This window comes from Neolamprologus multifasciatus, chromosome 15 (genome assembly GCF_963576455.1).
Source record: "Neolamprologus multifasciatus chromosome 15, fNeoMul1.2, whole genome shotgun sequence".
Lineage (NCBI taxonomy): Eukaryota > Metazoa > Chordata > Actinopteri > Cichliformes > Cichlidae > Neolamprologus > Neolamprologus multifasciatus.
This window is the reverse complement of record NC_140453.1, coordinates 13,450,764-13,472,745: the sequence shown is the minus strand read 5'-3', so window position 1 is coordinate 13,472,745 and position 21,982 is coordinate 13,450,764. Positions and strand designations below refer to the sequence as shown.

General features: G+C 39.9%; 1 protein-coding gene across 1 annotated transcript in view; it reads right to left on the bottom strand.

Moving 5' to 3' along the window:
* The window catches only part of eva1aa (eva-1 homolog A, regulator of programmed cell death a), a 77,619-nt gene that overhangs the window by 2,630 nt on the left and 53,007 nt on the right, over positions 1-21,982 (bottom strand). Inside the window, exons 6-7 of the mRNA XM_085132560.1 lie at positions 3,557-3,691; positions 615-797 (exon numbers count right to left, since the gene is read on the bottom strand). Of these exons, the coding sequence (XP_084988686.1) occupies positions 615-797; positions 3,557-3,691 (318 nt within the window). The remainder of the gene's footprint in view (positions 1-614; positions 798-3,556; positions 3,692-21,982) is intronic.

Below are 21,982 nucleotides of genomic sequence, written 5' to 3'. Positions count from 1 at the left end.
GCACATTTCACTATGTATAAACTGTTTATATCAGGAAACAGGCAAACTATTTCAGTGACTGTTTTAGCAGCTGCTTAGAGCTGGTGGCCCACACTGTGTGATGTATAGAGACATTATCTCTGCTTACATCCTCTCGCCCACATTTACCGACCTATTGGTGACAAGAAATGGGAAACGGGGATTTTACACATATCAATCCATGAAGTGCAATCCCGTGGTCACTAATCTCATGGGCCAAGAAGCAACCAGGAGCTGATAATGCTCTTGAACACAGAGATCCAGCCTTATTGTTTGCTAACAGAGCAACGAGAATCCCTGCGGTGGAACTGTATCTCTTTCCCAAAAAGATCAAGTTTCTTTCGTCCGCCCCTTTATTTCCCGAGGGGCCGCCACAGCGGTTGGATCTGCATATTTCGATTCGGAACAGATTTTACGCCGGATGCCCTTCCTGGTGCACCCCTCCCATTTATCCAGGCTGCAAGGTGAATGCATTAACCTTTACACTGTGGGGCTACTCCCTAAGCAGATGCAGTTAAGATCTCTAAAAGTCTAACTGCCAGAGATTACGCTACACGTGTGATGTTACAGTAGATTTCAGAACAATGTTACCCGACCTGATATGTAAGTGTAGGCTGCCAATGCGTTACTAATGAGGGCCATGTTGCCACTTGATGTTGAGTTGATGATGGGATTCATGTCCGGGGGACGCAATGGACTTTCTTCTCTTTCTTCTCCTCCTTTTCCGTTTTCAAAAGACTTTTCCTCGTCGGCGTTCGTCTCCCTGGGTTTTTTCCTTTCTGGAAAAAAATGTAAATTAACAGGACATGAGTACACAATGACTAGTTTACAGCAGCTACATGTACAGTTACATTATGATGGTGCTGCTTTTACGGTAAATCCAAAATCTGCTGTTGCTGATTCATTGTAATGACATCAGTCTCAGTCGCCTACAGTCTCACGGTGGTTTGGGGGAGATTTTATCGCATAAATTTTCTAAAAAGATGCGTCATGCGTAAGACACACATACACACACACACGTACACATTCACAGGGAGCTTTGTGATTCAGAAGATAACACGACATCCTTTTCTGTAATTCATTCTGACTCAGGTTATTAAGAAACAGAGAACCACATGGAAAAGTTTGTACTCTGGAGACATTTCAAAAGCTTCCCAAAATCTTAGAAAAAATGTTTCTATTTATAGATGGGAACGACTACTTCCTGCTCTAGATTTTTCTTTTTTTTCACTTCTTTCAGTGTTTACCAGCTGGGTTTTGTTGTGCACTCACTGCAAAGAGAGTGTGTGAAAGAGAGAGAAAACAGGAGCACCATGAATTAATTATGGGGATTCATACTCATGTTACAGCTGCCTTTAGTTTACCTGACATAGTTGTTTATGGGGTAGCGTGGAACTACTGCAAGTTTAGCACCACTGAAAAAAAGCAACCAAACCTCAGACAGTCAAAATAAACAGAAGCATTTAGTTTAGTGACCTGAGCTCTCTCTCTCTGTGTGGTTGCATAGTCATTTTTACATGCTTTATTTCTTTTGTCAATGACGGTAAGCATACTCTGGTGATTTGTCACACGCAGGAATGACCTCTAATTGTAGAGTCTCTAAGGTGCGTCGGGCTCTCTTTATCTGATAAATGCAGTTTATACTGGAAGTGCTCGCTGATGAGGTAAATGCTTCCACCTGGACCTACGGCTATGTTGCACACATGAGCTATCGTTCAACCGCAATCTGTCTCAACTCACAGAAAACAGACAACTTTTGTCACATTATCAATGAAAATATAAAATACGTTGTTGTTATACTGTTGTCTCTATGAAACAATACATTTGTGTTCAGAGGACTAGCATTCCTGTGGGAAACTAAAGACCACCTTCTTACTTCCTTAGGCAATAAGAGCATACATATCAGCCAGATATTGCTAATCAAATGCACTTCATTGTGCACCTCTATAAAAACAAAAGTGTTGTCAGTTCATTGGTCCAGCGTGTTCAGGTGTGTGTTAACACGACATCCCAGTGAATTCAACCTAAGATCATGTCGTGCAATGCACAGGGAAACTAACTTAACAGTCAAAGAAAGAGCTTGACTTCAATGAAATAAATGGAAAAAGAAAAGTCAAGTAATCTGTGTGAACTGCACAGCAGCAACGCCACATCAAGAAGCAGCTGGAACCAAAGATGGAGACAATAAAAAGTTCAGTGTTTGTGTTTGTGCCATATGATGTTTACAAAGCTCTATTTTAACTTGTACACATAAAACCAATTTTGCAAGGATAGGAAATAAACAAGACTGCATTCAAAATGTTTATATAATGGTATTCCTCTAAAAGCTATAATATCATGGTCTTAAGCGTCACATAGTTTTGCTGAATTATAGTAACAAGCACATAAGTGTGCAGAGTGAGGAATATATGATAACAGTGATAGAAAAGGCATAATTTATCAAGGCAGTAGTACAACACACAAAGCTTTTAAAATCTGAGAAATCAAAATTGGATTAGAAAATTGATATTAATCCATGTATGATTAATATAAATATGCTTATTGGCTTATGATGGGAAACAAATGGATCCAAGTAGTTTATTAGTGGTGCATTAGTCCAAAAGTTCAAATATGCCTCTTCAATTATGCATGTACTCACTTGTGTTATATAGTAAATACAGTAAGTAGTGTTTTTATGGTATGCCACTTCCTGGACTATTTTTTGGCAGAGGGCAGTGACTTCCTGGAGCCTTTGCTGTCTGCATGGCTACCTTTGGTGATCAAGCAAAAAGATTCAATCTATGTCAACATACCCATCATTTTGTGCAGTCTAACATTAACTAAAGAGAAATGCTAAAGTAAGAAGAACAAGGCACCTGAATTTACACTGAATCACATCTTTATTTGGTTGAATATTTCTTTTGAAAACTTCTTCTTTGCCATGTTTTATCTGCTATCACACAATCTCACAAAAAAGGTTATTCCAGAGTTAGTTTGTGAGCAATGCGTACATTCGTGGCAATAAGGAGGAGACATTCATGCGTCAGGAACCGTCAGCGCTACAGCACACGTCTTCTGTCCTCTACCTCTCTTAATTGCTCATTCATTCTTCTATCCTCCTAATCAGCACAGTGCCAGTAGCCTAGCAGAGTAATTAGTGTGCTGGATGCAGGCCACCATTACTCATGAATAAAGCTTGTTTAAGTTTCTTTCTTGCTGGCGTCTATTCTTTTTCATTCTCTCATTCCGTTCTTGGTCATTCATTCTCTGGGAATTTGAAAGCCTGACTTAGGTTGTTGTACATGCAGTGCAATCATTGGTTGTTGGGAAGGAGTATGTTGTGAGTACCATCAATCAGAAAGGATCCATATGGAAACAGTTGAACTTGTGTTACTTTGAAAACGCACACAACCACGCTCTGACTTAAGACCTGAATTAGATCAAGGTCTGATGCTCAAGAGGCCTCAAACCTGTTTAGCGTTAACTACATTTCATGGGGGGGGGGGGGGGGGGGGTGAGAGTGTATGAGCTTATACACTATAGTTGTCATTTGTCTCACCTGGAACAGTGTCAGGGCTTTTGACTGAGCTCCCTTCAGGAGGGCTGTCTCCTACTATGTTAGGGTCATGGGCGCTGGGTGCTGGGTGGTAGGCTGGTGGTCTGGGGCCCTGCTCGTGGAGCAACTTCTTTGGGACTACAAAGAGAAGGAAGTAAAGCAAGGAAGGGGTGTTTAGGGAAAAGAAAGACAGAACAGAGCATAATTAGACAATGCAGTATTAGAGTATTTGTAGGTAAAGGAGGTAAAGGAAAATGCAGTATTTGTAAAGCAATATACTTGATTATATTTTCAAAGCAACCAGTTTTTAATCAGAACTATCTTCTTCTCTACCCTCTAGTGCAGCGGTCCCCAACCTTTGTTGCGCCACGGACCGGTTTATGCCCGACAATATTTTCACGGACCAGCCTTTAAGGTGTCGCGGATAAATACAACAAAATAAAACTAGTACCGATACCGAAAAAAAGAAGATTTATTCATAACACACGTGAAAAGACCCAGGAAAACAGAGTTAACAATAAAAGCAATAACAAAATAACGCTGAAAACCGATAAAAACCCTGAAAACCATACATTTCACACCTGAGCCTCAACTCTCGTGGCCCGGTACCAAACGACTCACGGACCGGTACCAGTCCGAGGCCCGGGGGTTGGGGACCGCTGCTCTAGTGCACACAGCTGTGCAGTCTGTCGTTTCTGTTGCTGTTGTTGATAAGGATTAAGACTCACATCAACTGCTGATTCATTTCATTAGGAGTCAAACAAAGGTAAACATACTCAAGAGTATGCTGTCACTGACAGTGTCAGACAGCGCTGTGGCCATGATTCACACACTCTTCCGGACCATGCATGCAAGTTCCCAAAAGTTACGCTGCCCCCGCCATCACAACCCCCCAACCTAACAGTGTCCTGTTAGTCAAGGAAGTTTCACCCAGACACAAACCTACTAGACTATACATTCCTGCCGGCTCACATGTGGTTTCGGAGGCCGAGCCGTGCTCCGGTCACCGTGTTTGTCCGTTCTGTCAGACTGGCTGACAGTTCACAGCTGAACAGATGACTGTCTGTCCAGCTGTTGGTCATTCTGCTGTTTGTGAACAATGGCCACAAAGACAAATCTGCTGCTTTTCCCCACGGGAGATCATCAGTACTAATAGTAAAATTATGACATGAAAATTGGGGTAAAAATTCAGCATTTGTTTAAAGGATGACGATAAACACGCTGATCAAATTACCAGAGACGTATTTTGGCAGTGATCCAAGAGCCAATCAAAGCACAGGAAGGAGCAGAGCAGGCCACACTCCCCCGTTGCACTGGATGCTGCTTTTGGCTTGTGCACATTTTTCCAGTTGTAGGCAATGATGAAAAGAGTGCATGATACAATTTGTGTAATTATACTGTGTGACATTTTGCCTTTATCGGATATTGGACAGTACTGGCTGATAAGAGATGCTGGTGGCCACAGTTACATGATCTTCCTACTAAACCTGTTCTTCCACAACAGGACAATTAAGCAGACAAAGCTCTTTGAAGAAGCAATAAATAAAGATGGAGCATATATGGCTGCTTAAGTAAACCAGTATGTTGCCTCTACTTTGCAGGATGCATTTATGGTGTTTAAGACCAAAATTAATATGCAAACCATTTTCTTAAGGCTGACTTGGTAGATTTTTGTGCCGTGCATCAAAGAAGAATGAGACAACACGGGAATGTGGAGAAGACTGAAGTATTTCTTTGTGCAGGAGGTTAAGTGATTAACTCAATTTGTATTTCTGCAGGCACTAAAAACATTGAAGGCTCAAATATCTGAAAGACTGCAAAACTGTGCAGGCTAAAATATTATAAGAGAATATACAGGGTGGGCCATTTATATGGATACACCGTAATAACATGGGAAGTTTGATGTGTCACATGGCCCTCTTCCTATTTAAAAAACAAATGTTGTATCCAAGATGGCCGACTTCTAAATGACCACCATGGTCACCACCCATCTTGAGGAGTTTGCCCCCTCACATATACTAATGTGCCACAAACAGGACTTTAATATCACCAACCATTCCCATGTTATTACAGTGTATCCATATAAATGGCCCACCCTGTACAATCAATACCATTTTAACTTCTGACAATTAAACAGAGAGCAATAGACATGAAAATGATGTTTTTCTTACAGCAGTTTAAAGACTGCACTTAAAGTCGTTTCAACAGCTCTTGTTCCTGGAGGACTTGGATCTAACAGGTCTGACTTTAACCTCCTCAACATCAAGTAACAACCAGTAAATGATTTCTGATCTTTGTTTCAGTTTAAAGAAGACCATTAGCAATGTAGTTTCTCGCCAGTTGTATAAACATACATGTATATTTGTATTTTTACATATTCTTGGGCAAAATACTGAAACCAGTGCTGCTCCTGATGTGTGAATGTTAGATAGAAAGCACTTGTATGAATTTGTGTGTGAAGGATGAATGAAAAATGTTCTTTAAAGCACTTTGAATGCTTGAGTAGAAAAGTGAAAATAAGATTTTCATATCTGTAAAAAACTTTATATAATTGTGTTATCTCGTGTGTGTGATCTGTCAACAGAAAAGAATTTTAAAAATGAGACTTAGAAGCCCAAACTAACCTGGTTTGGTTGGGTCAAACTAAGAGGATATAAAAAAAATAGCAAAATTAAGAAGTGAGATTTGGCCTGGCAGGAAACCCTTGTTCCTTCTCATCAGTCTGACACACTAATCACAGGGCTTACAACTCCCCCACTGCCATGTTGCCGTGGTGCCATGCCACGCCCTTATTTTAGGCTTCTCATTGGTCCTAATTGGCTGCACATGTGGACCAGAGTCATAGCTGAAGAGGGCACAATGTGGCTTATACACACTGTGAAACATGCATTTTCCTCACTAACAAAAGACTATGTAATCGGATGCATTACCTGGCCAATGCACATGCACACACAGTCCATCAATCATCCAAAACAATAGTCTGCCAAGTTTTTCTGTAACCTTTATTTGCTAACAAAAAATGGTACAGTATAGTATAGTATATTGACTGCTGCCTTTCTAAAAATAAGTGTCAAAAAGCTAAAACCCCTCAAAATAAGCGACCACAAACCACGCTTAAGGAGCCAAGCATTTAAACTAAATCAGTAAAAGAGAGACAGAGGAGTGCAAGGGAGCGAAACCCAGCACATAAATCACACTCTCCAGCCTTCGTTATAATGACATGGTCACATAAATGTGGAGCAAATGAGTCCTCGAACTTCTTAATATAACTCTGCTACATGGGATCTGTCCCAGAACTGTACCTCTCAGAGCCCTGGATCGCCACAGGGAGCGAAGATACGAGGTGGGAAAGAGTGCCCTTAACAATGGGCTGTGTTTACACTGGCAGAGCCCAGCTTTGTTTTCACTGGGCTCTGCAGGCCAGAGAGTGTGTGCATGTCTGTATGTGTCTGTGTTTGTGAGCCATATGCTGACCATTGCAGAACACAGTTGGGACAAAGCCCTATAAGCCAGAGGGGATATAATGAAATATTAAACCATAGTAAATCTCAAAGACCTCGGCCAATAATTTGCACATACTTTTGCCTTTATGGGTTTAGACGGGAGACTGCTGAAGACTAGATGTTTGAGGTATGTTTAAGGGCATCCTTGATGGTTGGTTAGCTTCAACCGTTTAAAATTTGACCCCAAAAATGAGCGCAAGAAACTGTAAAATAGACATGGAGACACTGCATAGAGATGGGAGTCGTTTCCCGTGTGAGAAACTTCCAGAGTTTGTTTCAAATGAGATATTTATCATTTCAAAAATAGCTTGACTCTTTAATCTGTTGTATAATGGATAATAAACACAGTTAGATGGCAAAACACATAACAGATTGGGTAATACATTTTTCTTAAATGGACTCTTCAAAAGAACCAGTCCACTGACACAATGTGCACGCACACGTGTGCATGTGTGTAGGAAGTCTGAGCAAAAACGTCTGGTTTTCATCAGCACACAGCCAGTGCCAACTTAATCTATGACATTAAAGTGCTGGTTAAGGCTCCACTTTCACTTGATACACAAATAAAGGCAGTGCCTCAAAAAACTCAATGTTTATGGACACTCAGATTCACAAAATGCTTTTAATGTTCTATTATGTCCTTTCAAGTCTCTGCTTCCCACACAGGCAGGCATGCAGACAGACATCTGCATGCACATACTCATGAAGCCATCCACCAACCCGTACACGTACACACACACACAGTCATTTTTCACTTAGCTAATGGCATTCCTGCAAAATAAAATGCAAGGTGAATAGGGCAGAAGCTGAAGGTGTTGAGATTGCATTCAACCTCTCCCTCCCTTTGCTCTTTCTCTCCAACCCACAGCGTAACACTCTAACACCATCCAGCTGACAGCAGCTTATTGAGCTTGGGTATCACTGTGTGTGTGCGTGTGTGTGTGAATGAGAGAGAGAGAGAGAGAGCACATTTAATAGCAGTGTGGGAGGCTGCCAGTATTCAATATGCAGCATGATTTAGCATTTTTCAGATAAGAATGGTATAAAACAACATAAGTGCATAAGTGTAATACAAAGCTGGGGTCTTACAGCCATGTTTGCACTACTTTGACCTCACACTGTGAAAATTTATGTTTTTTTTCTAAATATCCCCGTGCTTGCATGATTGAGAGCGCGTGTGTCGGTGAGCATGATTAACACACTCATTCTCGTCTTATGTATACAAAGTAGACCAGCTTTTGCACCAGTAATGTGAACTCTACCAAGGGACTGGTGGTCTACACCGAAGACCTTTCCTGGTTCTGCTTCCATTTTTATGTGAGTTTGAGGAATGCAAATTTCCTATATTACTCCATTAGGTTCAGTAGCAGTGTACATGCATGTGTGTACAAAAATACTGCACAATGAGACTGTGGTATCCATAAAGGAGAATGCCAGTGGTTTTAGTTCATTAAATATAAATGGTATCAAATTTACACAACTTGACTGTTTTATGATGCATGCTGTAAGTCTTACATTTACTTTCTAGATCAGGATAGCTGTAAATTTACATTTTTATGCTACATGAGCTCAAAGACGTGCTAAAAGGTTCGTTTTCACAAAACAACCACTTTGTGCCTCCCACACCTGTAAAATACAGAACCTACAGATGTTAAACTTTACTTTGTGCTCAAAAGTCATTATTTTGCTTACAAGGACCCATACTTGTACTTTTTTTTAAGTAGTCTTGATCAATAATTCTTGAGTCTTTCTAAATGTCTTTCAAAGTTTTTCTTTGGACATTGGCTGCTTTTTCACTCATTTTCAATCTAGTCCTTCTATGTGACTTGGGTATTTTATTTGTTTGTAAGGCCACCTAACATGACCTATGAATCATTCAAGCATAAAAGGCACCTAACTCAAGAGATACACACTGGAGGCTGTGTCATGGTTTGGGGCTGAATTTCAGCCAATGCTTTTGGGGATCTCGCCAAAACTCATTGAAAAGTGCTGTCAGATTTTGATCCAACATGCAGCATCATTTGGAAAGCATCTAAATGGCAATGACTCAATTTCTGAGCATGACAAACATTCTCAAACATATTGTTGTAAAAGCATACGTGCATAGGAAAACACACAGTCGAACACTATCAATCATGGATTTCCCTCCTGAGTTCCCAGACCCTGACATTGAGTAAGCAGTATGGGATCATCTTTATAGAGAATGCGACAAAGGGCAGGCGACATCCAGAGAAGAGCTTTTATTGTCCCTTGGGAAGCTCGTTAGAATTTTGCCTCATGTATGCTTTCAGATGTTTCAATAAATTACTGCATGTATTTCCCCTTCTCCTAGAAAAAAATAAAACGAGATTAAGAATTTGAAAAAACTTTGAGAAAATTTGAGAATCAAGCCTCACATCTCGGAGGGGTGGAGAAACCTTTTCTGCTTTATGTTTTGGCTCAGATGCTTAAATGAATAATGCAAAAAGTTGCGTCAAGTTATCTTGTCAGTGTGGATTGTTAAAGCTCGAAATAAACGAAGGCCATGTCCTGATGAAGCTTTTCTAATATGCAATAATGCAGGTATGCAGTCTGTGTAAGACCCATTATGAAGGTGATGCAGTCTAAAAGCATCCAGAGTCAGGATAATGTGGGTTGGGAATGCATTCCAGAATGGAGAGAGTGGAACAGCTCAAAACCCCAAACCCTGCGTCGAATTTTTCCCCATTTACTCTAATGGATAACACACAACCCTCTGCTGTGAGATACCCACAAATGCTAATGTATGCAAACACACATACACACAGACGCATGTGTGCATGTGTGTATGGGACCTCAACATGAACACTTTCACTTCACCACAACCATTGGTTAAACTTCCAAATCCCAGCCGTGTGGGCTATTTAAACAGTCCACACACACAGTTGGCATCATCCACACAGATTCGGAGATAGAAATAGATGCTCTGTTGACAGCGCGGGGGTCATAACAATCAGTGAGAAAATCACTCAGCTGTGGAGCTATCCCCTCAGACCCCACACAGACACATGCTAGAGTTTATATCTTCACCCATGACCTCACTCCGAGTTTTAAGCAAGCATAAAAAAGTAGGCACTGAACAGATCCACTCAGCCTACATATGAACCAAAGACAGCCCAACTTGTGTCTCCTGCTATGTTAACATGACATATTTCTCCATTTATAACACCTATCCAGAACACACTTTTAATGCTGGAAGTGTACTTAAATGACCATCTCTTCCACCCACTTTCTTTACATACCTAACACTCTGCTACTCCCAAATCTTTATTGGCTGGATGTGGGAGAGTCGGGCCACACTAGAGATCAGCAAAAGCTCAGCATTATCTGATGTTCCACTGGGCAAACAAGGATGAGACCAGCGCTGAATCATCAAATCAAGCCACCCGCCTAAACGCACTCCTTCATGTCAGTGTTGTGAGGTAATGGGATACTGAGTTTTTAGTGTGCAGAGGGCTGATGAGACCAGCAAATGACATAGTCCTTTTGCATACAGGACAGAGGGCGTGAGTTAATGAAACAAAGCAGAGAGGGAAAAAATAGTTGTGAAATAGTTGTGCCGTCTAGAATCCACACGTGACAGAAATAAAGGCAACAGCTTTCAACAAGCATGTTCCAACATATGTCAAGGATGATCTAAACAATGGTGCTATCTTTAGCTGCAAGCAACAACTGGCTGTGCAAGGCAGTTAATAAAATCAACACTTGGCAACATGAAGTCTACTGGGAACCGGCTACTTCAATGAAAGATAAACTGTGATGCTACTACGAAAAATTATGATCATTTTCTATCATTTTTTGTCATATACAAATGAATCAGTGTAAGTCTTTGTGTACTGTTTAGTCAACTTTATTAAAGGTTGGCAGTTACTAAGCATGTTGGCAGTCCACATTCTTTCATTCTCACTTAGTCTCTTGCACGCCTGAACAAAAGACTTCGTTAAGCTTTAAATTAGCACTGACAGACTGAGCTCTAAAGTGACAAAAAGATATCATTCATACTGATGTGAAATGCTCAATTAAATTACTTTAATTTTCCACTTCAGCTCCCTCCTTGCCATCTGTTCATGGAGGAATGATCTGTAAGCCTGCCTTAACAGAATATATGCCATCAGTACTAAGCCAACGTTTTTGTCAGTGATATAATAGGATCAACAACAAATGAGTGGACAATGACGATGAGCTCCTCTCTATTTAAGGGTACCCTCCATATAAGTCAGCTTTCTTCTGATTGGCTCCCCTTTGCAAACAAAAGGACCGGGGAGCAGGTGTGTGGAGCTGTCTGAAACAGAGCATTTAGAGCAACCTTAAGCCTGAGCTTTTGGATGACCTAATATAATAAAAATGTAACACTATAACTGATACTCACAAGCCACTTTATTAGGTACACCTGCGCCTCAAAACAAATAGGCAATCAGTGAATTTTGGCATGTAGACAAGGTCAAGGAACCTGCTGAAGTTCTAGCTGAGCATTAGAGTGTCGTAGCAACATGTTTTATGAGACTTTGAATGTGCCATTGTTGTTGGTGCCAGACGGGCTCATCTGATATACTAGGATTTTCTCATACAACCATCTCTAGGGTTTAAAGGGAATGGTCCAGAAAAGAGAAAATATCCAGTGAGCAGGTATCCTCTGTGCAAAAATGCTTTGTTGACGCCCCAGGTCAGAGGAGAATGGCCAAACTGCTTCTATCTGATAGGAAAGCAACAGTAACTCAAACCACTCATCACAGCATTGCTGAACACACAACATGTGAAACCTTAAAGCAGATGAGCTACAGAGCTACACTATACCATGGGCCACTCTTGTCAGCTAAGACCAGGAAACTACAGCTACAATTCATTTTTCCAGTCCAAAATTGGACCAAGAAGAGATGAGTCTGATTTCTGCACTGACATTTGAATCGTAGGGTCATGTAGTTGGTGTAAATGACATGAAAGCATGAATCAGTCCTGTGCTCTATCAACAGATTCAGCCAGTTTTGGTGGTTCAATGATGTGGATGATATTTTCTTGGCACGCCCCTTAATAACAGTTGAGCATTGTTTGAACACTAGAGTGTACCCATCTTCTGTTGGATGCTTCCATAAAAAAACATAATGCACCATGTCACAAAGCTCAAATCAACAAACTGGTTTCTTGTACATGACAATGACTTCACTGTACTCAAACGGCTTCCACAGTCACCAGATTTCAGTCCAAATCTGCAACAACTCTGTGATTCTATCAAATATCGATGAGCAATGCTTCTATCATCTTGTTGAATCTATGCCATAAAGTATGAAGTCAGTTCTGAAGGCAAAAGGTGTTCAAACCTGGTTCTAGCAAGATGTACCTAGTGAAGTGTCTGGTCAGTGTATATATGACACAATGCATAAGAGGTTAATTTGAAATTAAGCAATTTAAAAATCAGGAATAATAAAAGTGGATGAGATGCAAATGTCGTACAGTAAAAGTTAGAAAGACACTGCTTCACACCAAAGACGAATTCTCAAAGATTGACTGAAGTCGGCACTGAATGAGTCTCATTGAACTCCATTAAACTAAGGAGCAAACAGAGAGCAGTGGGTACAAAGATAGTATGGTTCTGTCATTAATGCTTTAAAGGTATGATCCAATTGTGTGCTGCTGTTAATCCAAACTGCGGTCACACTTTTTCTCAACAGAGTAATAGATTAATGCTTTTCTTGAGTATAAAATCAGTGCAAAGCCTCAGCTTCAGAGTAGAAGAACTATACAATTTAGCAAGTTAACATAGCAATTGTGAGAAAAGACAGTTAGGACCCTGTGACAGTATAACCTCACAGTCCAATGCAGCATTTAAGACCTTTGTATAACACACAGTCTTTTCAGTAAACACTAGAATGGACTAAATTACATTACAGCCCATTGTTCTAAACAATAGAATACACACTCATAACAGCATAACACAAAAGTTTCAGCATCTGCGTTTCATTACATGCTCTGTGATTTGATTCTTCCCTCTTTATCATTCTGGTTAAACACTACCACCTGCCTCATATAGCACTTGTCTATCATATGTGCTCCTGTGCCCTGTCATTGTCAGGTAATTACACAAACCCAAAGTGAGAGTGAATCATAACCGACAGCTTTCATACTAAGTAATAGCCTTCTGTATTCCAGAGTCAAAAACCTAATGATAACTTAAGCACCATCGTGCTTAAATTGAAGTGTGGGAGTTGACTTGCTCTTGTGTATTTAAATACGTATTTTTTTCTCCATGTGCTGACAGAGCGCTGGGCTATATTAGCGGTCAGGCCTGCACAGTGATAATAACAGTGAGGTCTGGGTCAGCCGTCATCGGTCTTATCATGACAAATACACACTGCACACACAAATGGATGACACTACACACGGTTCGTTTAGTCTACTACCAGAACGCAGGGTGTGAGCTGGGTATTGTTTGAAATTTTTTTGAAAGCAGTTCTCAAACATTACACTTTGGTTGACACAGAATTAGAAATGTTGCTATCATAAAATACTGTCTAGAACTGGCTACGGACACCTTTTTAAATAGATACATTAGCAAATTTTGGTTAATACCAAAAAGTAGAGGCTCTATACCCCACCCAAACACTTGCCAAATTTCTCCCACCTAAGGGGAGTTTTGACAGTATTTTAATATGGACTATTATTAGAATCAGTTCCAAAAATAGATTTTAGGAGGCAACTTCTATCGCAGACTGCCCTCAACAGCTGCTTGTGATCAAGAGGAGGGAGGACAGACGAGATAGGAAAAGATGAGCAGAACTGCTAAAAACATTTCATTTATCTGCTTGTTTTTTGTTTTCTTGGCATTTTCACAGGGCAGCACATGCATTACTCCAGTTGGGTTTCTTATATATACAATCTCAAATTCAGTTGATACAAACGTGTCCTATGAGGCCTCAAAGCTTTGGCATTCCATCCCCATTGCAGATGCTTTTTGAGTACAGTTGGTTATCTATTTGTGTTGCTGCCTGTATTTGTGTGTGTGTCTCCTGACTCGTTTTGCCTGTGTCAACCTAGATCATGGTCTTTAAAAGCAGATGCATATACATGGCCTCAGGGGTAAGAGAGAGCAGACAGACAGAGAACAAGAGGCCATCAGAGAGAGAGGAGTGACAGACACAGAGGCAGCCAGAGACACTTTTACAGCAGTCTTTAAAATAAACACCTGCTGCCGTGGTTGAAGTGCCTGGCGGACATTAGAGATCCAGCATGTAGCCAGCATGTGCTTAGATGATGAAAGGGAGCTTAATCCTTGTCTCTCTCTCTCTCTCTTAGACATACTCTTTATAAAGACAAATGCACACACAATTCAAATGTGCATTCAGGCCTGTGGAGGAGGGTAAATGCACATAAAACTCTGTTGAGACACCAATCAAATTCTACAGCACAAATATGGATCTGAATAGTTTACACAGAGTAACAGAGGAAGGAGGTCCTGAAGGTTCTATCTGCCCTAGGAGGCAATGTACACTGACCTTTGTAGTTGGCAAATTACTGAGTACATTCAAGCAAAGTACCCCCCTGTACTGTAGTGTACAGTCAAGCTAGCAAGCATCATTTATTTATATAGCATTTCACACAGAAGTCACAAAGTGCTTTACAGAAAAGCATTTATGAGAATACCAAAATGACAAAGAGAATTGAAGAGGACAGAAGATAAAAGACTACAAATGTAAAACAACACAGAAAAACTCTACAGGGCAAAAACAGCACAAGAAATGAAACAGAGTTCAGAGTAGTACAAGAATTAAAGCACAGAATCTACATTGAATAGAATTTGTACATTTAAAGACACTGCCAGAGTATACGCATATGTCTTATGACAGGCTTTTGACAGTGAGTTGTAAATGGTAAATGGACTGGTTCTTATATAGCGCTTTTCTACTCTGTCCGAGCACTCAAGCGCTTTATACAGCCAATTCATTCACCCAATCACACCCATTCACACAAGCACTTCTAAGCTTAAGTGTGCAGTATCGAACATTCATACACATTCACACTCCGATGGATGGATCGGAGAGCAACATGGGGTTAGTATCTTGCCCAAGGATATTTGGCATGCAGACTGGAGCAACCTGGGATTGAACCACCGACCTTCCGGTTAGTGGCTGATCCGCTCTGCCACCTGAGCTACAGCCACCCCGCTGTGGAAGTCAATACAAGATGAAATGAATGCATAAACAAATCTCCAGCTCCACTATAGAGAATATGGATCTGAATTCACTAATATTTCTAAGACGTAATAAAATTAGGTTAAAAGAGCTGTTTTTACATGGGCATTGAAAGGCAGGAACTGATTGAAAATACCCTTTAGATTAAGGTTATTTAATCTAACAGTTAGTAGATTAAATAATGATTAAATTAAATAAAGGAATAGTACAGAGGGTGTCTTTACTATTCCTGATTAAGAGACGTACATTGTCTGGGCCAGCGTCTAGAAACTCTTTTGCACTGAGCTGTATTTTTATTTCACTGATAGCCTTCAGGCAGCTCATTAGTCATATAAATAATTAACTTATTAACCACATATGGTCTGAAGGAAAAATAAAGCTGGACACCATGGTGAATAAGTGATATCTAATGTTAAAACTCTCTTCAATGTATCTGTCTTAAATGTAACAGATATAAAATGAACTACAGGGGTCCCAAATTTGACATTGGAGTCCAATACAGGCAGAAATCCATGTGGCCTCTTAATTAGTGCTTGATGTTTAATACTGAAACAGAGAAATCACCTGCGCCCAAGGGCACTGCAGGTCATTTAACACTCTCAGAAGTAGTTTAACTGCTCTGACAGAGAGCTGTGGTAGAAACTGTGTCTCTATAGTATACAGTATATCCTTAACAGAACTTAGATTAAAAAGTGATTTAAAATATAGATATTACAGACAGCAGGATCTAGGTTTGGTTTCTTCAAAATGGGGTACATTGTAAGTTATCCAAAAGACAAATTAGTATTTTTAATAGATACAGTAGAGCCAATAGTTGGCAAGACTCCTAACACACTGGTGGCTGGAGGATATATTTATATTTTAAATCACAAACATCAGTGCTTGTAAGCTAATGTAGAAAGTCCAGAACAGTAAGCGCAGGAGGTGAGCTAAGTTTCAATAAATTCTGGCACTGATGTTCACTGCTTTAATAAAAAAGAGAAGAAAGGGAAGTTATTACAATTATTATTTTATCAGTCATCTCCCCAATAGGGTCTGAGGTTTTTACTAAAAAAAGTTGTGTCAGTATTTGGATGGAAATATATTAGTTATGAAACATCAATTTTGTCTTTATTTTAAAACGAGCTTTGTTATGACTTTAAAGTTACTAGCAAAAAGCAGTTGACCTAACTTACAGTACGAAATACTAGGACTGAAAACAATATTTCAGCTCCTTGTCAGAGATGAGAAGATCTGTGCATTTTAATTCACACTGTGTTATGAATCTTTCCTGTAACAAAACGTTGTAGAACCACTAAAAAGAAGTGCAACAGCTGTGGCTTATAGAGTTAGAAAATGCACTGTGACCAGTAAGACGTGTATCAACAAAACAGGGATTCTGCAGGGGGTGTGATGCTTATTTAACACAAGTGAGACACAAACATATCCTGACACATAGGTCAAAACCTAACACTAACTCATACACACACAATGAAGAACATCCTTTGAGCACATTGAGCTGTTGACCTTTAAGAACAGCAGAGACAGAAAAGCAAGAAGAGAAAAGAAACTGATCATTTCTCATACATTATGCTAATGAGTTAGCTTTGTAGGTAGGTGAGTCAAAAGAGTTATTTTGACTGGTTTCCTGTCTTTATAGCACACTAACATTCTCACCGCTCTGTAAGCATATTTAACCAGCAGATGTGAGAAGGAGTTCAACTATCGCTTAAATGTAAGTAAGCATATGCTAATGAGTTTATCTGAATTCATTAAAGTGAGTAATAATGTTTTTTTTCTTTTTCTTAATTTTTAAGTAAAATTTTTGTAACATTTTTGACAATTTTTGAGTAACATTTTATGACTTAGACATTTTAATGTAGACGTTTGTTAAATGTTCTTGTAGCGTTAGCTACCAGCAGTATGAGGAGCCAAAGTCTAGATTTAAAAGGATTCTTAGGTGGTAGACCACCCACGAGCTCACCAGCCCTGACCTTTATAGGGCAACTGTCATATTAACACTGCCAGAGCAGAAATCATGTGATCAAAACACAGAACATGTGGCTGTCTATAAGATTTTTAAAGAGGCTCTGTCATTTTTTAATGCATTTTTATGTTTCTCTAAATGTATTTTTTTTTTACTGTTGTATCTACATAATATAACATTATTTCATTCATTTATCCATAACACATCCTAGAGCTTTTCTGTCTCCACCGCTTTACCAAATTGATTCTTCAATTTGGTAAAGCGGTGGATTCACTCTATTTTAATGTGTCAAGGACTATGACAACAGAGACCTGATGAGTGTTTCCCTCTATTAGCCCAGCTACCAAAATCTTGGATTATATAAAGGAGCATCCCACAATCTGTCTGGTTTGGAGAAGGCTATAACTAGACCTACGGAGCCCTGAATCCAGTGCATCCACTGTGGCCTTGCCAAACACAACTTGGAGGTCTGGCTTGGCCTTAGCTGACGGACGTCTTTATGTGCGTCAAATAAAAACAAACACAGTAGGAGAGCGGAGCGTCCAGCTTTTCAGTGCGGGCCTGAGGGTGAAAAATCCCCATCGGACAGGGTTAGACAGAGAAAAACCAGTGAAAAAGGGAAAGACATGCAACAAAAAGGGAAGGGTACTTTGAGCTGATGTACAAGATGTCCATTTGATACATTTTCACTTTCCCAGTTTTGCTGCCATAGAGAGTGAAGAAGAACAGAGTGGGGATTATCTCGGCTAATCCACACAGCTCTGTTACTGTTATAAGAGCCAAGATCCAAACCAGATTGAGAAAACAGCCATTTTAGCCACAGCATATACCCGAATGACAGCTCAAAATGTGCATTTCTTTTCTGCACAGAGTGCTCAGTGTACTGATATTTTTATCTGAAGAACATCCTCACTTTTTAATGAAAACAAGTGTGAAAAGAGTAGAATAATGCATTACCACAATATATCAGCCACTGAGCATGCTCAATACGATTCAGTGACAGAAGTCAGAGGTTCCCACACATTTTTAGTGATGCTATTATATCACACTTGGATCACATGCAACCACATGGGCCAGTTTGTACCAACATATATGACTAGGTGTATGGCAGCCAATCATAATCCCTCCAATAGCACACGCGCGCGCACACACACACACCTCAAGAGTAGCAGAACCTAATCGGGCACTGGTGTCATGTTGCAGACAGGAAACAGATGGGCTGCTGGGAAAAGAGGAGAAAAAAAGCTTGCCAAAGAAGGCCAGAATGCCTCCCTCCCTCTTTTTCTCTCACCATCTCTCCTTCCATCATCCCTTCATCCTCAGCTGGAAGGAAAAGGAAGAGTGAGGCCATGGTGGTGTTTGGAGCGTAGATCAGCGGGTTCTGGCTCAAGATCAGAGTGCTGGAGTTCTGTGGCAGATTTTTAAATAACAGCTCAGCATGGTTCTACTGTACTGGGCTAGGCTGAGCCTCAGAGCCTGTAGGCTATTTAAGAAAGACTTTGGGGTACGTCCCAAATAGTGAAAATATATTTTAAGCCTACAAGCAATAATATTGCTGTCCAGTGTTGCATCTAAAATCAACCCCATTATCCTTTATTTATTCATATGAAAGTGTGATTGAGATTAAAATCTATTCTTGAAGAGGCACCAGAAGTTAAATAAATGGTATATGGTATAAAGAAAATGAATTTGAAATGGTAACCTTAGGACTCACCCAAAGGTGTAAGTTAATACTACATCTCACAGAGCACTGGATGAAGGTATCAACACCACTCTCACCTTTAGATGGTCATCACTTACCTGAAACAAGAAACCGGTTACCCTAGGTTAGGCGAAAGACTGGATTTCACCTGCCTGGCTCGTTTGGTACAGTCAAAAACACCACTGAGGCTCAGTAATTAAACAGAAACAACAGAAATGCACCTTTTTCTTCCCAAGGAGGAACCAACTGTAACCAGTATTGTAACTCCATGTAAAACTAGGCAGTGGTGTTTTTAAATTGCTGGTGTAATTATGCCTATTTTAGGAGTGGGCAGGAGAGGCTGTAAAAACTATACTTTCTTTTCTTGAAATAATACTGAAAGCTAGTGAAACAGAAATGCTGCCACAGATCTGGACACAAGCAACAATGGCTACCATGTGGATTTATTAACACTCTATACTCAGCCCAGCTTTGTGTTGTTGATGCATTCATTCTGATAAAATTGATCAGTATTATGTTAATAGACAAAAATGATGACGACACAAACTACAAAAATAAAAAGCAAAAACCTGAACTACCCTGTGATTCAGACGTATTTATTATACTGCTCTGTAAACAGTAGACAGAAAAAAAGTTGGACGTCTGGAGAATAACGACACCTGAATTCCTTGAGACATATTCTGTTAAGTTTATTTCCTTCAGCATATCCTTATACTCTGTGTGACAGCAGCTGATAAGAGATAACCTTTGACCCTGAAAACAACAATTAAAGGTCAATATTGTCTACAGCAGAGCCACCCTCCACACAGGACAAGTGATAAGTGGACTGACCCCGGCTGTTTGAGGCATCGCATTTCTACTTGAGCTCTGTGTCCTGCAGATTGTTTCAGATAATTATCACAGTAATTCTCTCATGCCAGAACTAGGACAGCTGTCCATGCTATTTGAAAAGAGTTTTCAATCAATCCTCTGAGCAGATCTGTGGCATAAATAGTGTCCTGATGTCAGGTTGAGAACATCATGCTAAACTGTAAAGTTATAGACTTCAATGCAAGGCCAGAAAAAATGTTTGCTTTTTAATACGTACTAATGCAATATGATTGTATAAACATTCCCCACACAGGATGACCTAATTTTAAAAAAATTATAAAATGCACTATAACTCCAACATTATTATATTTTTTGTTACTTGTTAAATATTTCCAACAAATTTTACAGTTCATCCAGAAATACCATAAAAAAATTAGCCCCAAAGTTCAGGCGTTATCTTAAATTACAAGCACACATTTACGTAGCAGCAGATGTTCTCCAGTCTAAGAAAACCTAAAACACATCTGTAGATAGTCATTTAATGCTTCATTTGAAAACCCTGGGCTGTAAAATCTCAAGACATCATTAAGCATGTCTGCTAATTTCTAAAACCTGAACTACAACAGCGATAAAACTACCAAGGCAACACAATCCGCAACACATGTTTACTGTATATTGAAACCTATCACATGTGTCTTGAGTTAAAACACATGTTTAGATAAAACAAACTTCATCTTAAATTCTCTTCACTGAGATGCTGGGTCTTCATTAAATCTGTTCCCTGTAATCCTGCTGCATATTTTAACCTTTATTGGAGGTCTCAGTAGATTTCTGAGGAGAGTTTGGGCTTTCTGAAAGTCTGCTGACATCTAATAAGGACTCAACCAGGCCCGAAACAGAAAAGAAAATATAAGAAAACAAAATAAAAGTTAAAACATATAAGAGTTAGATCATAAGAAGTACTGTAACTTCACAAAATGTGAGCAAAACCTTACAGAGCACACACCACACGCTCAAACTACATTTTTGATTAACTGTTTTACCACCAAAGCATTTGTGATGGTGCCTTTCTTTGGCCCATCTTCAAGCAGTTATTCTTTTCTTTTCTTTTTTTTTTTTTTTTTACAATGTTACTACTAAACTTTCTAAAATACATTTCCCTGCATCGCTTTGCTCATGCAGCACATGCTTCTGGGCTCAAAGTGATCTTCAAGTCTCAGAACAAATTGAGTTTAATGGGGGTGAGGCAGGGTGAGGTGGGGATGGGGGGGTGGGGGGTAGACGAAGAAAGAGCTGTAAAAACACACCACATGCTACTCCAAACCAGCCTCCAAAGAAGAGAAGAGTAGCATTAATGCAACATTACTCCATACAGCAGATCTAACTCTCACAGGTGAGCACTTCAAGCCATTTTTCATGAACTTGAACGTGTCTGGAAACTTCGGGCAGCCATAAAAGCAAACTTAATTTTTCACACTCTCCCAGTGTAACTACACTGTCAAACACCATCCATCATTTTACTCTAAGCAGGTTAAACCATTCACAGTCATTGGCAGATACTGGCTGACCCACGTCTTGTATACACGCACACACACAAACTCGGCCAGACAGGTAAGTAAGCAAACATCTGCACCGTTGGTAAAACACTGACATGAGTAGACAAAGCTAACAGTACAATGCTCTTTATTTCTCCGGTCTACTATGAACGTGGCCAACATATTTAGGGACACATTCTCGCTGTGAAGTGCAGTGTCCTTGATCTTTACCAGATTCCCTTCTAGAGAATATTAATTTGGGTAAGCGTGACCTGCTAAAGGTCAACTAAAAGGCAAAAAGCTCTGCTGAATTAATTCTTTCAAGAGGTTCTCTGCCATGACATTGTTAAGAGTTACTTTAGTTAGATCAGCAAGTTTGACACTTTCTGCACCAATTAGTATGAACGGGAAACAATATAAAAGTGAAGGGGAATAGAATAAATGCTCATCTTACTCACCGTGACCAGTGCATCACTCTCATTGCTGCATGTTCACACGGCAATAGACTACAAGTGCAAGTGTCTTGGTGTGTTTCAGATCTTCAAGTGTTAACTTCTGTGCGCCCAAGTGCACCGGGCTAAGGCGCTTTTTTTCCCTTTCTCACCTTGTTGACCTTTTAATTCTGCCACGATCCCGAGGACTTACCCACACAATCTCAGTGGGAAATAAATTGCTCTCAAAAGCTATGAGCTCCTCAAATCCCTTTATCCTG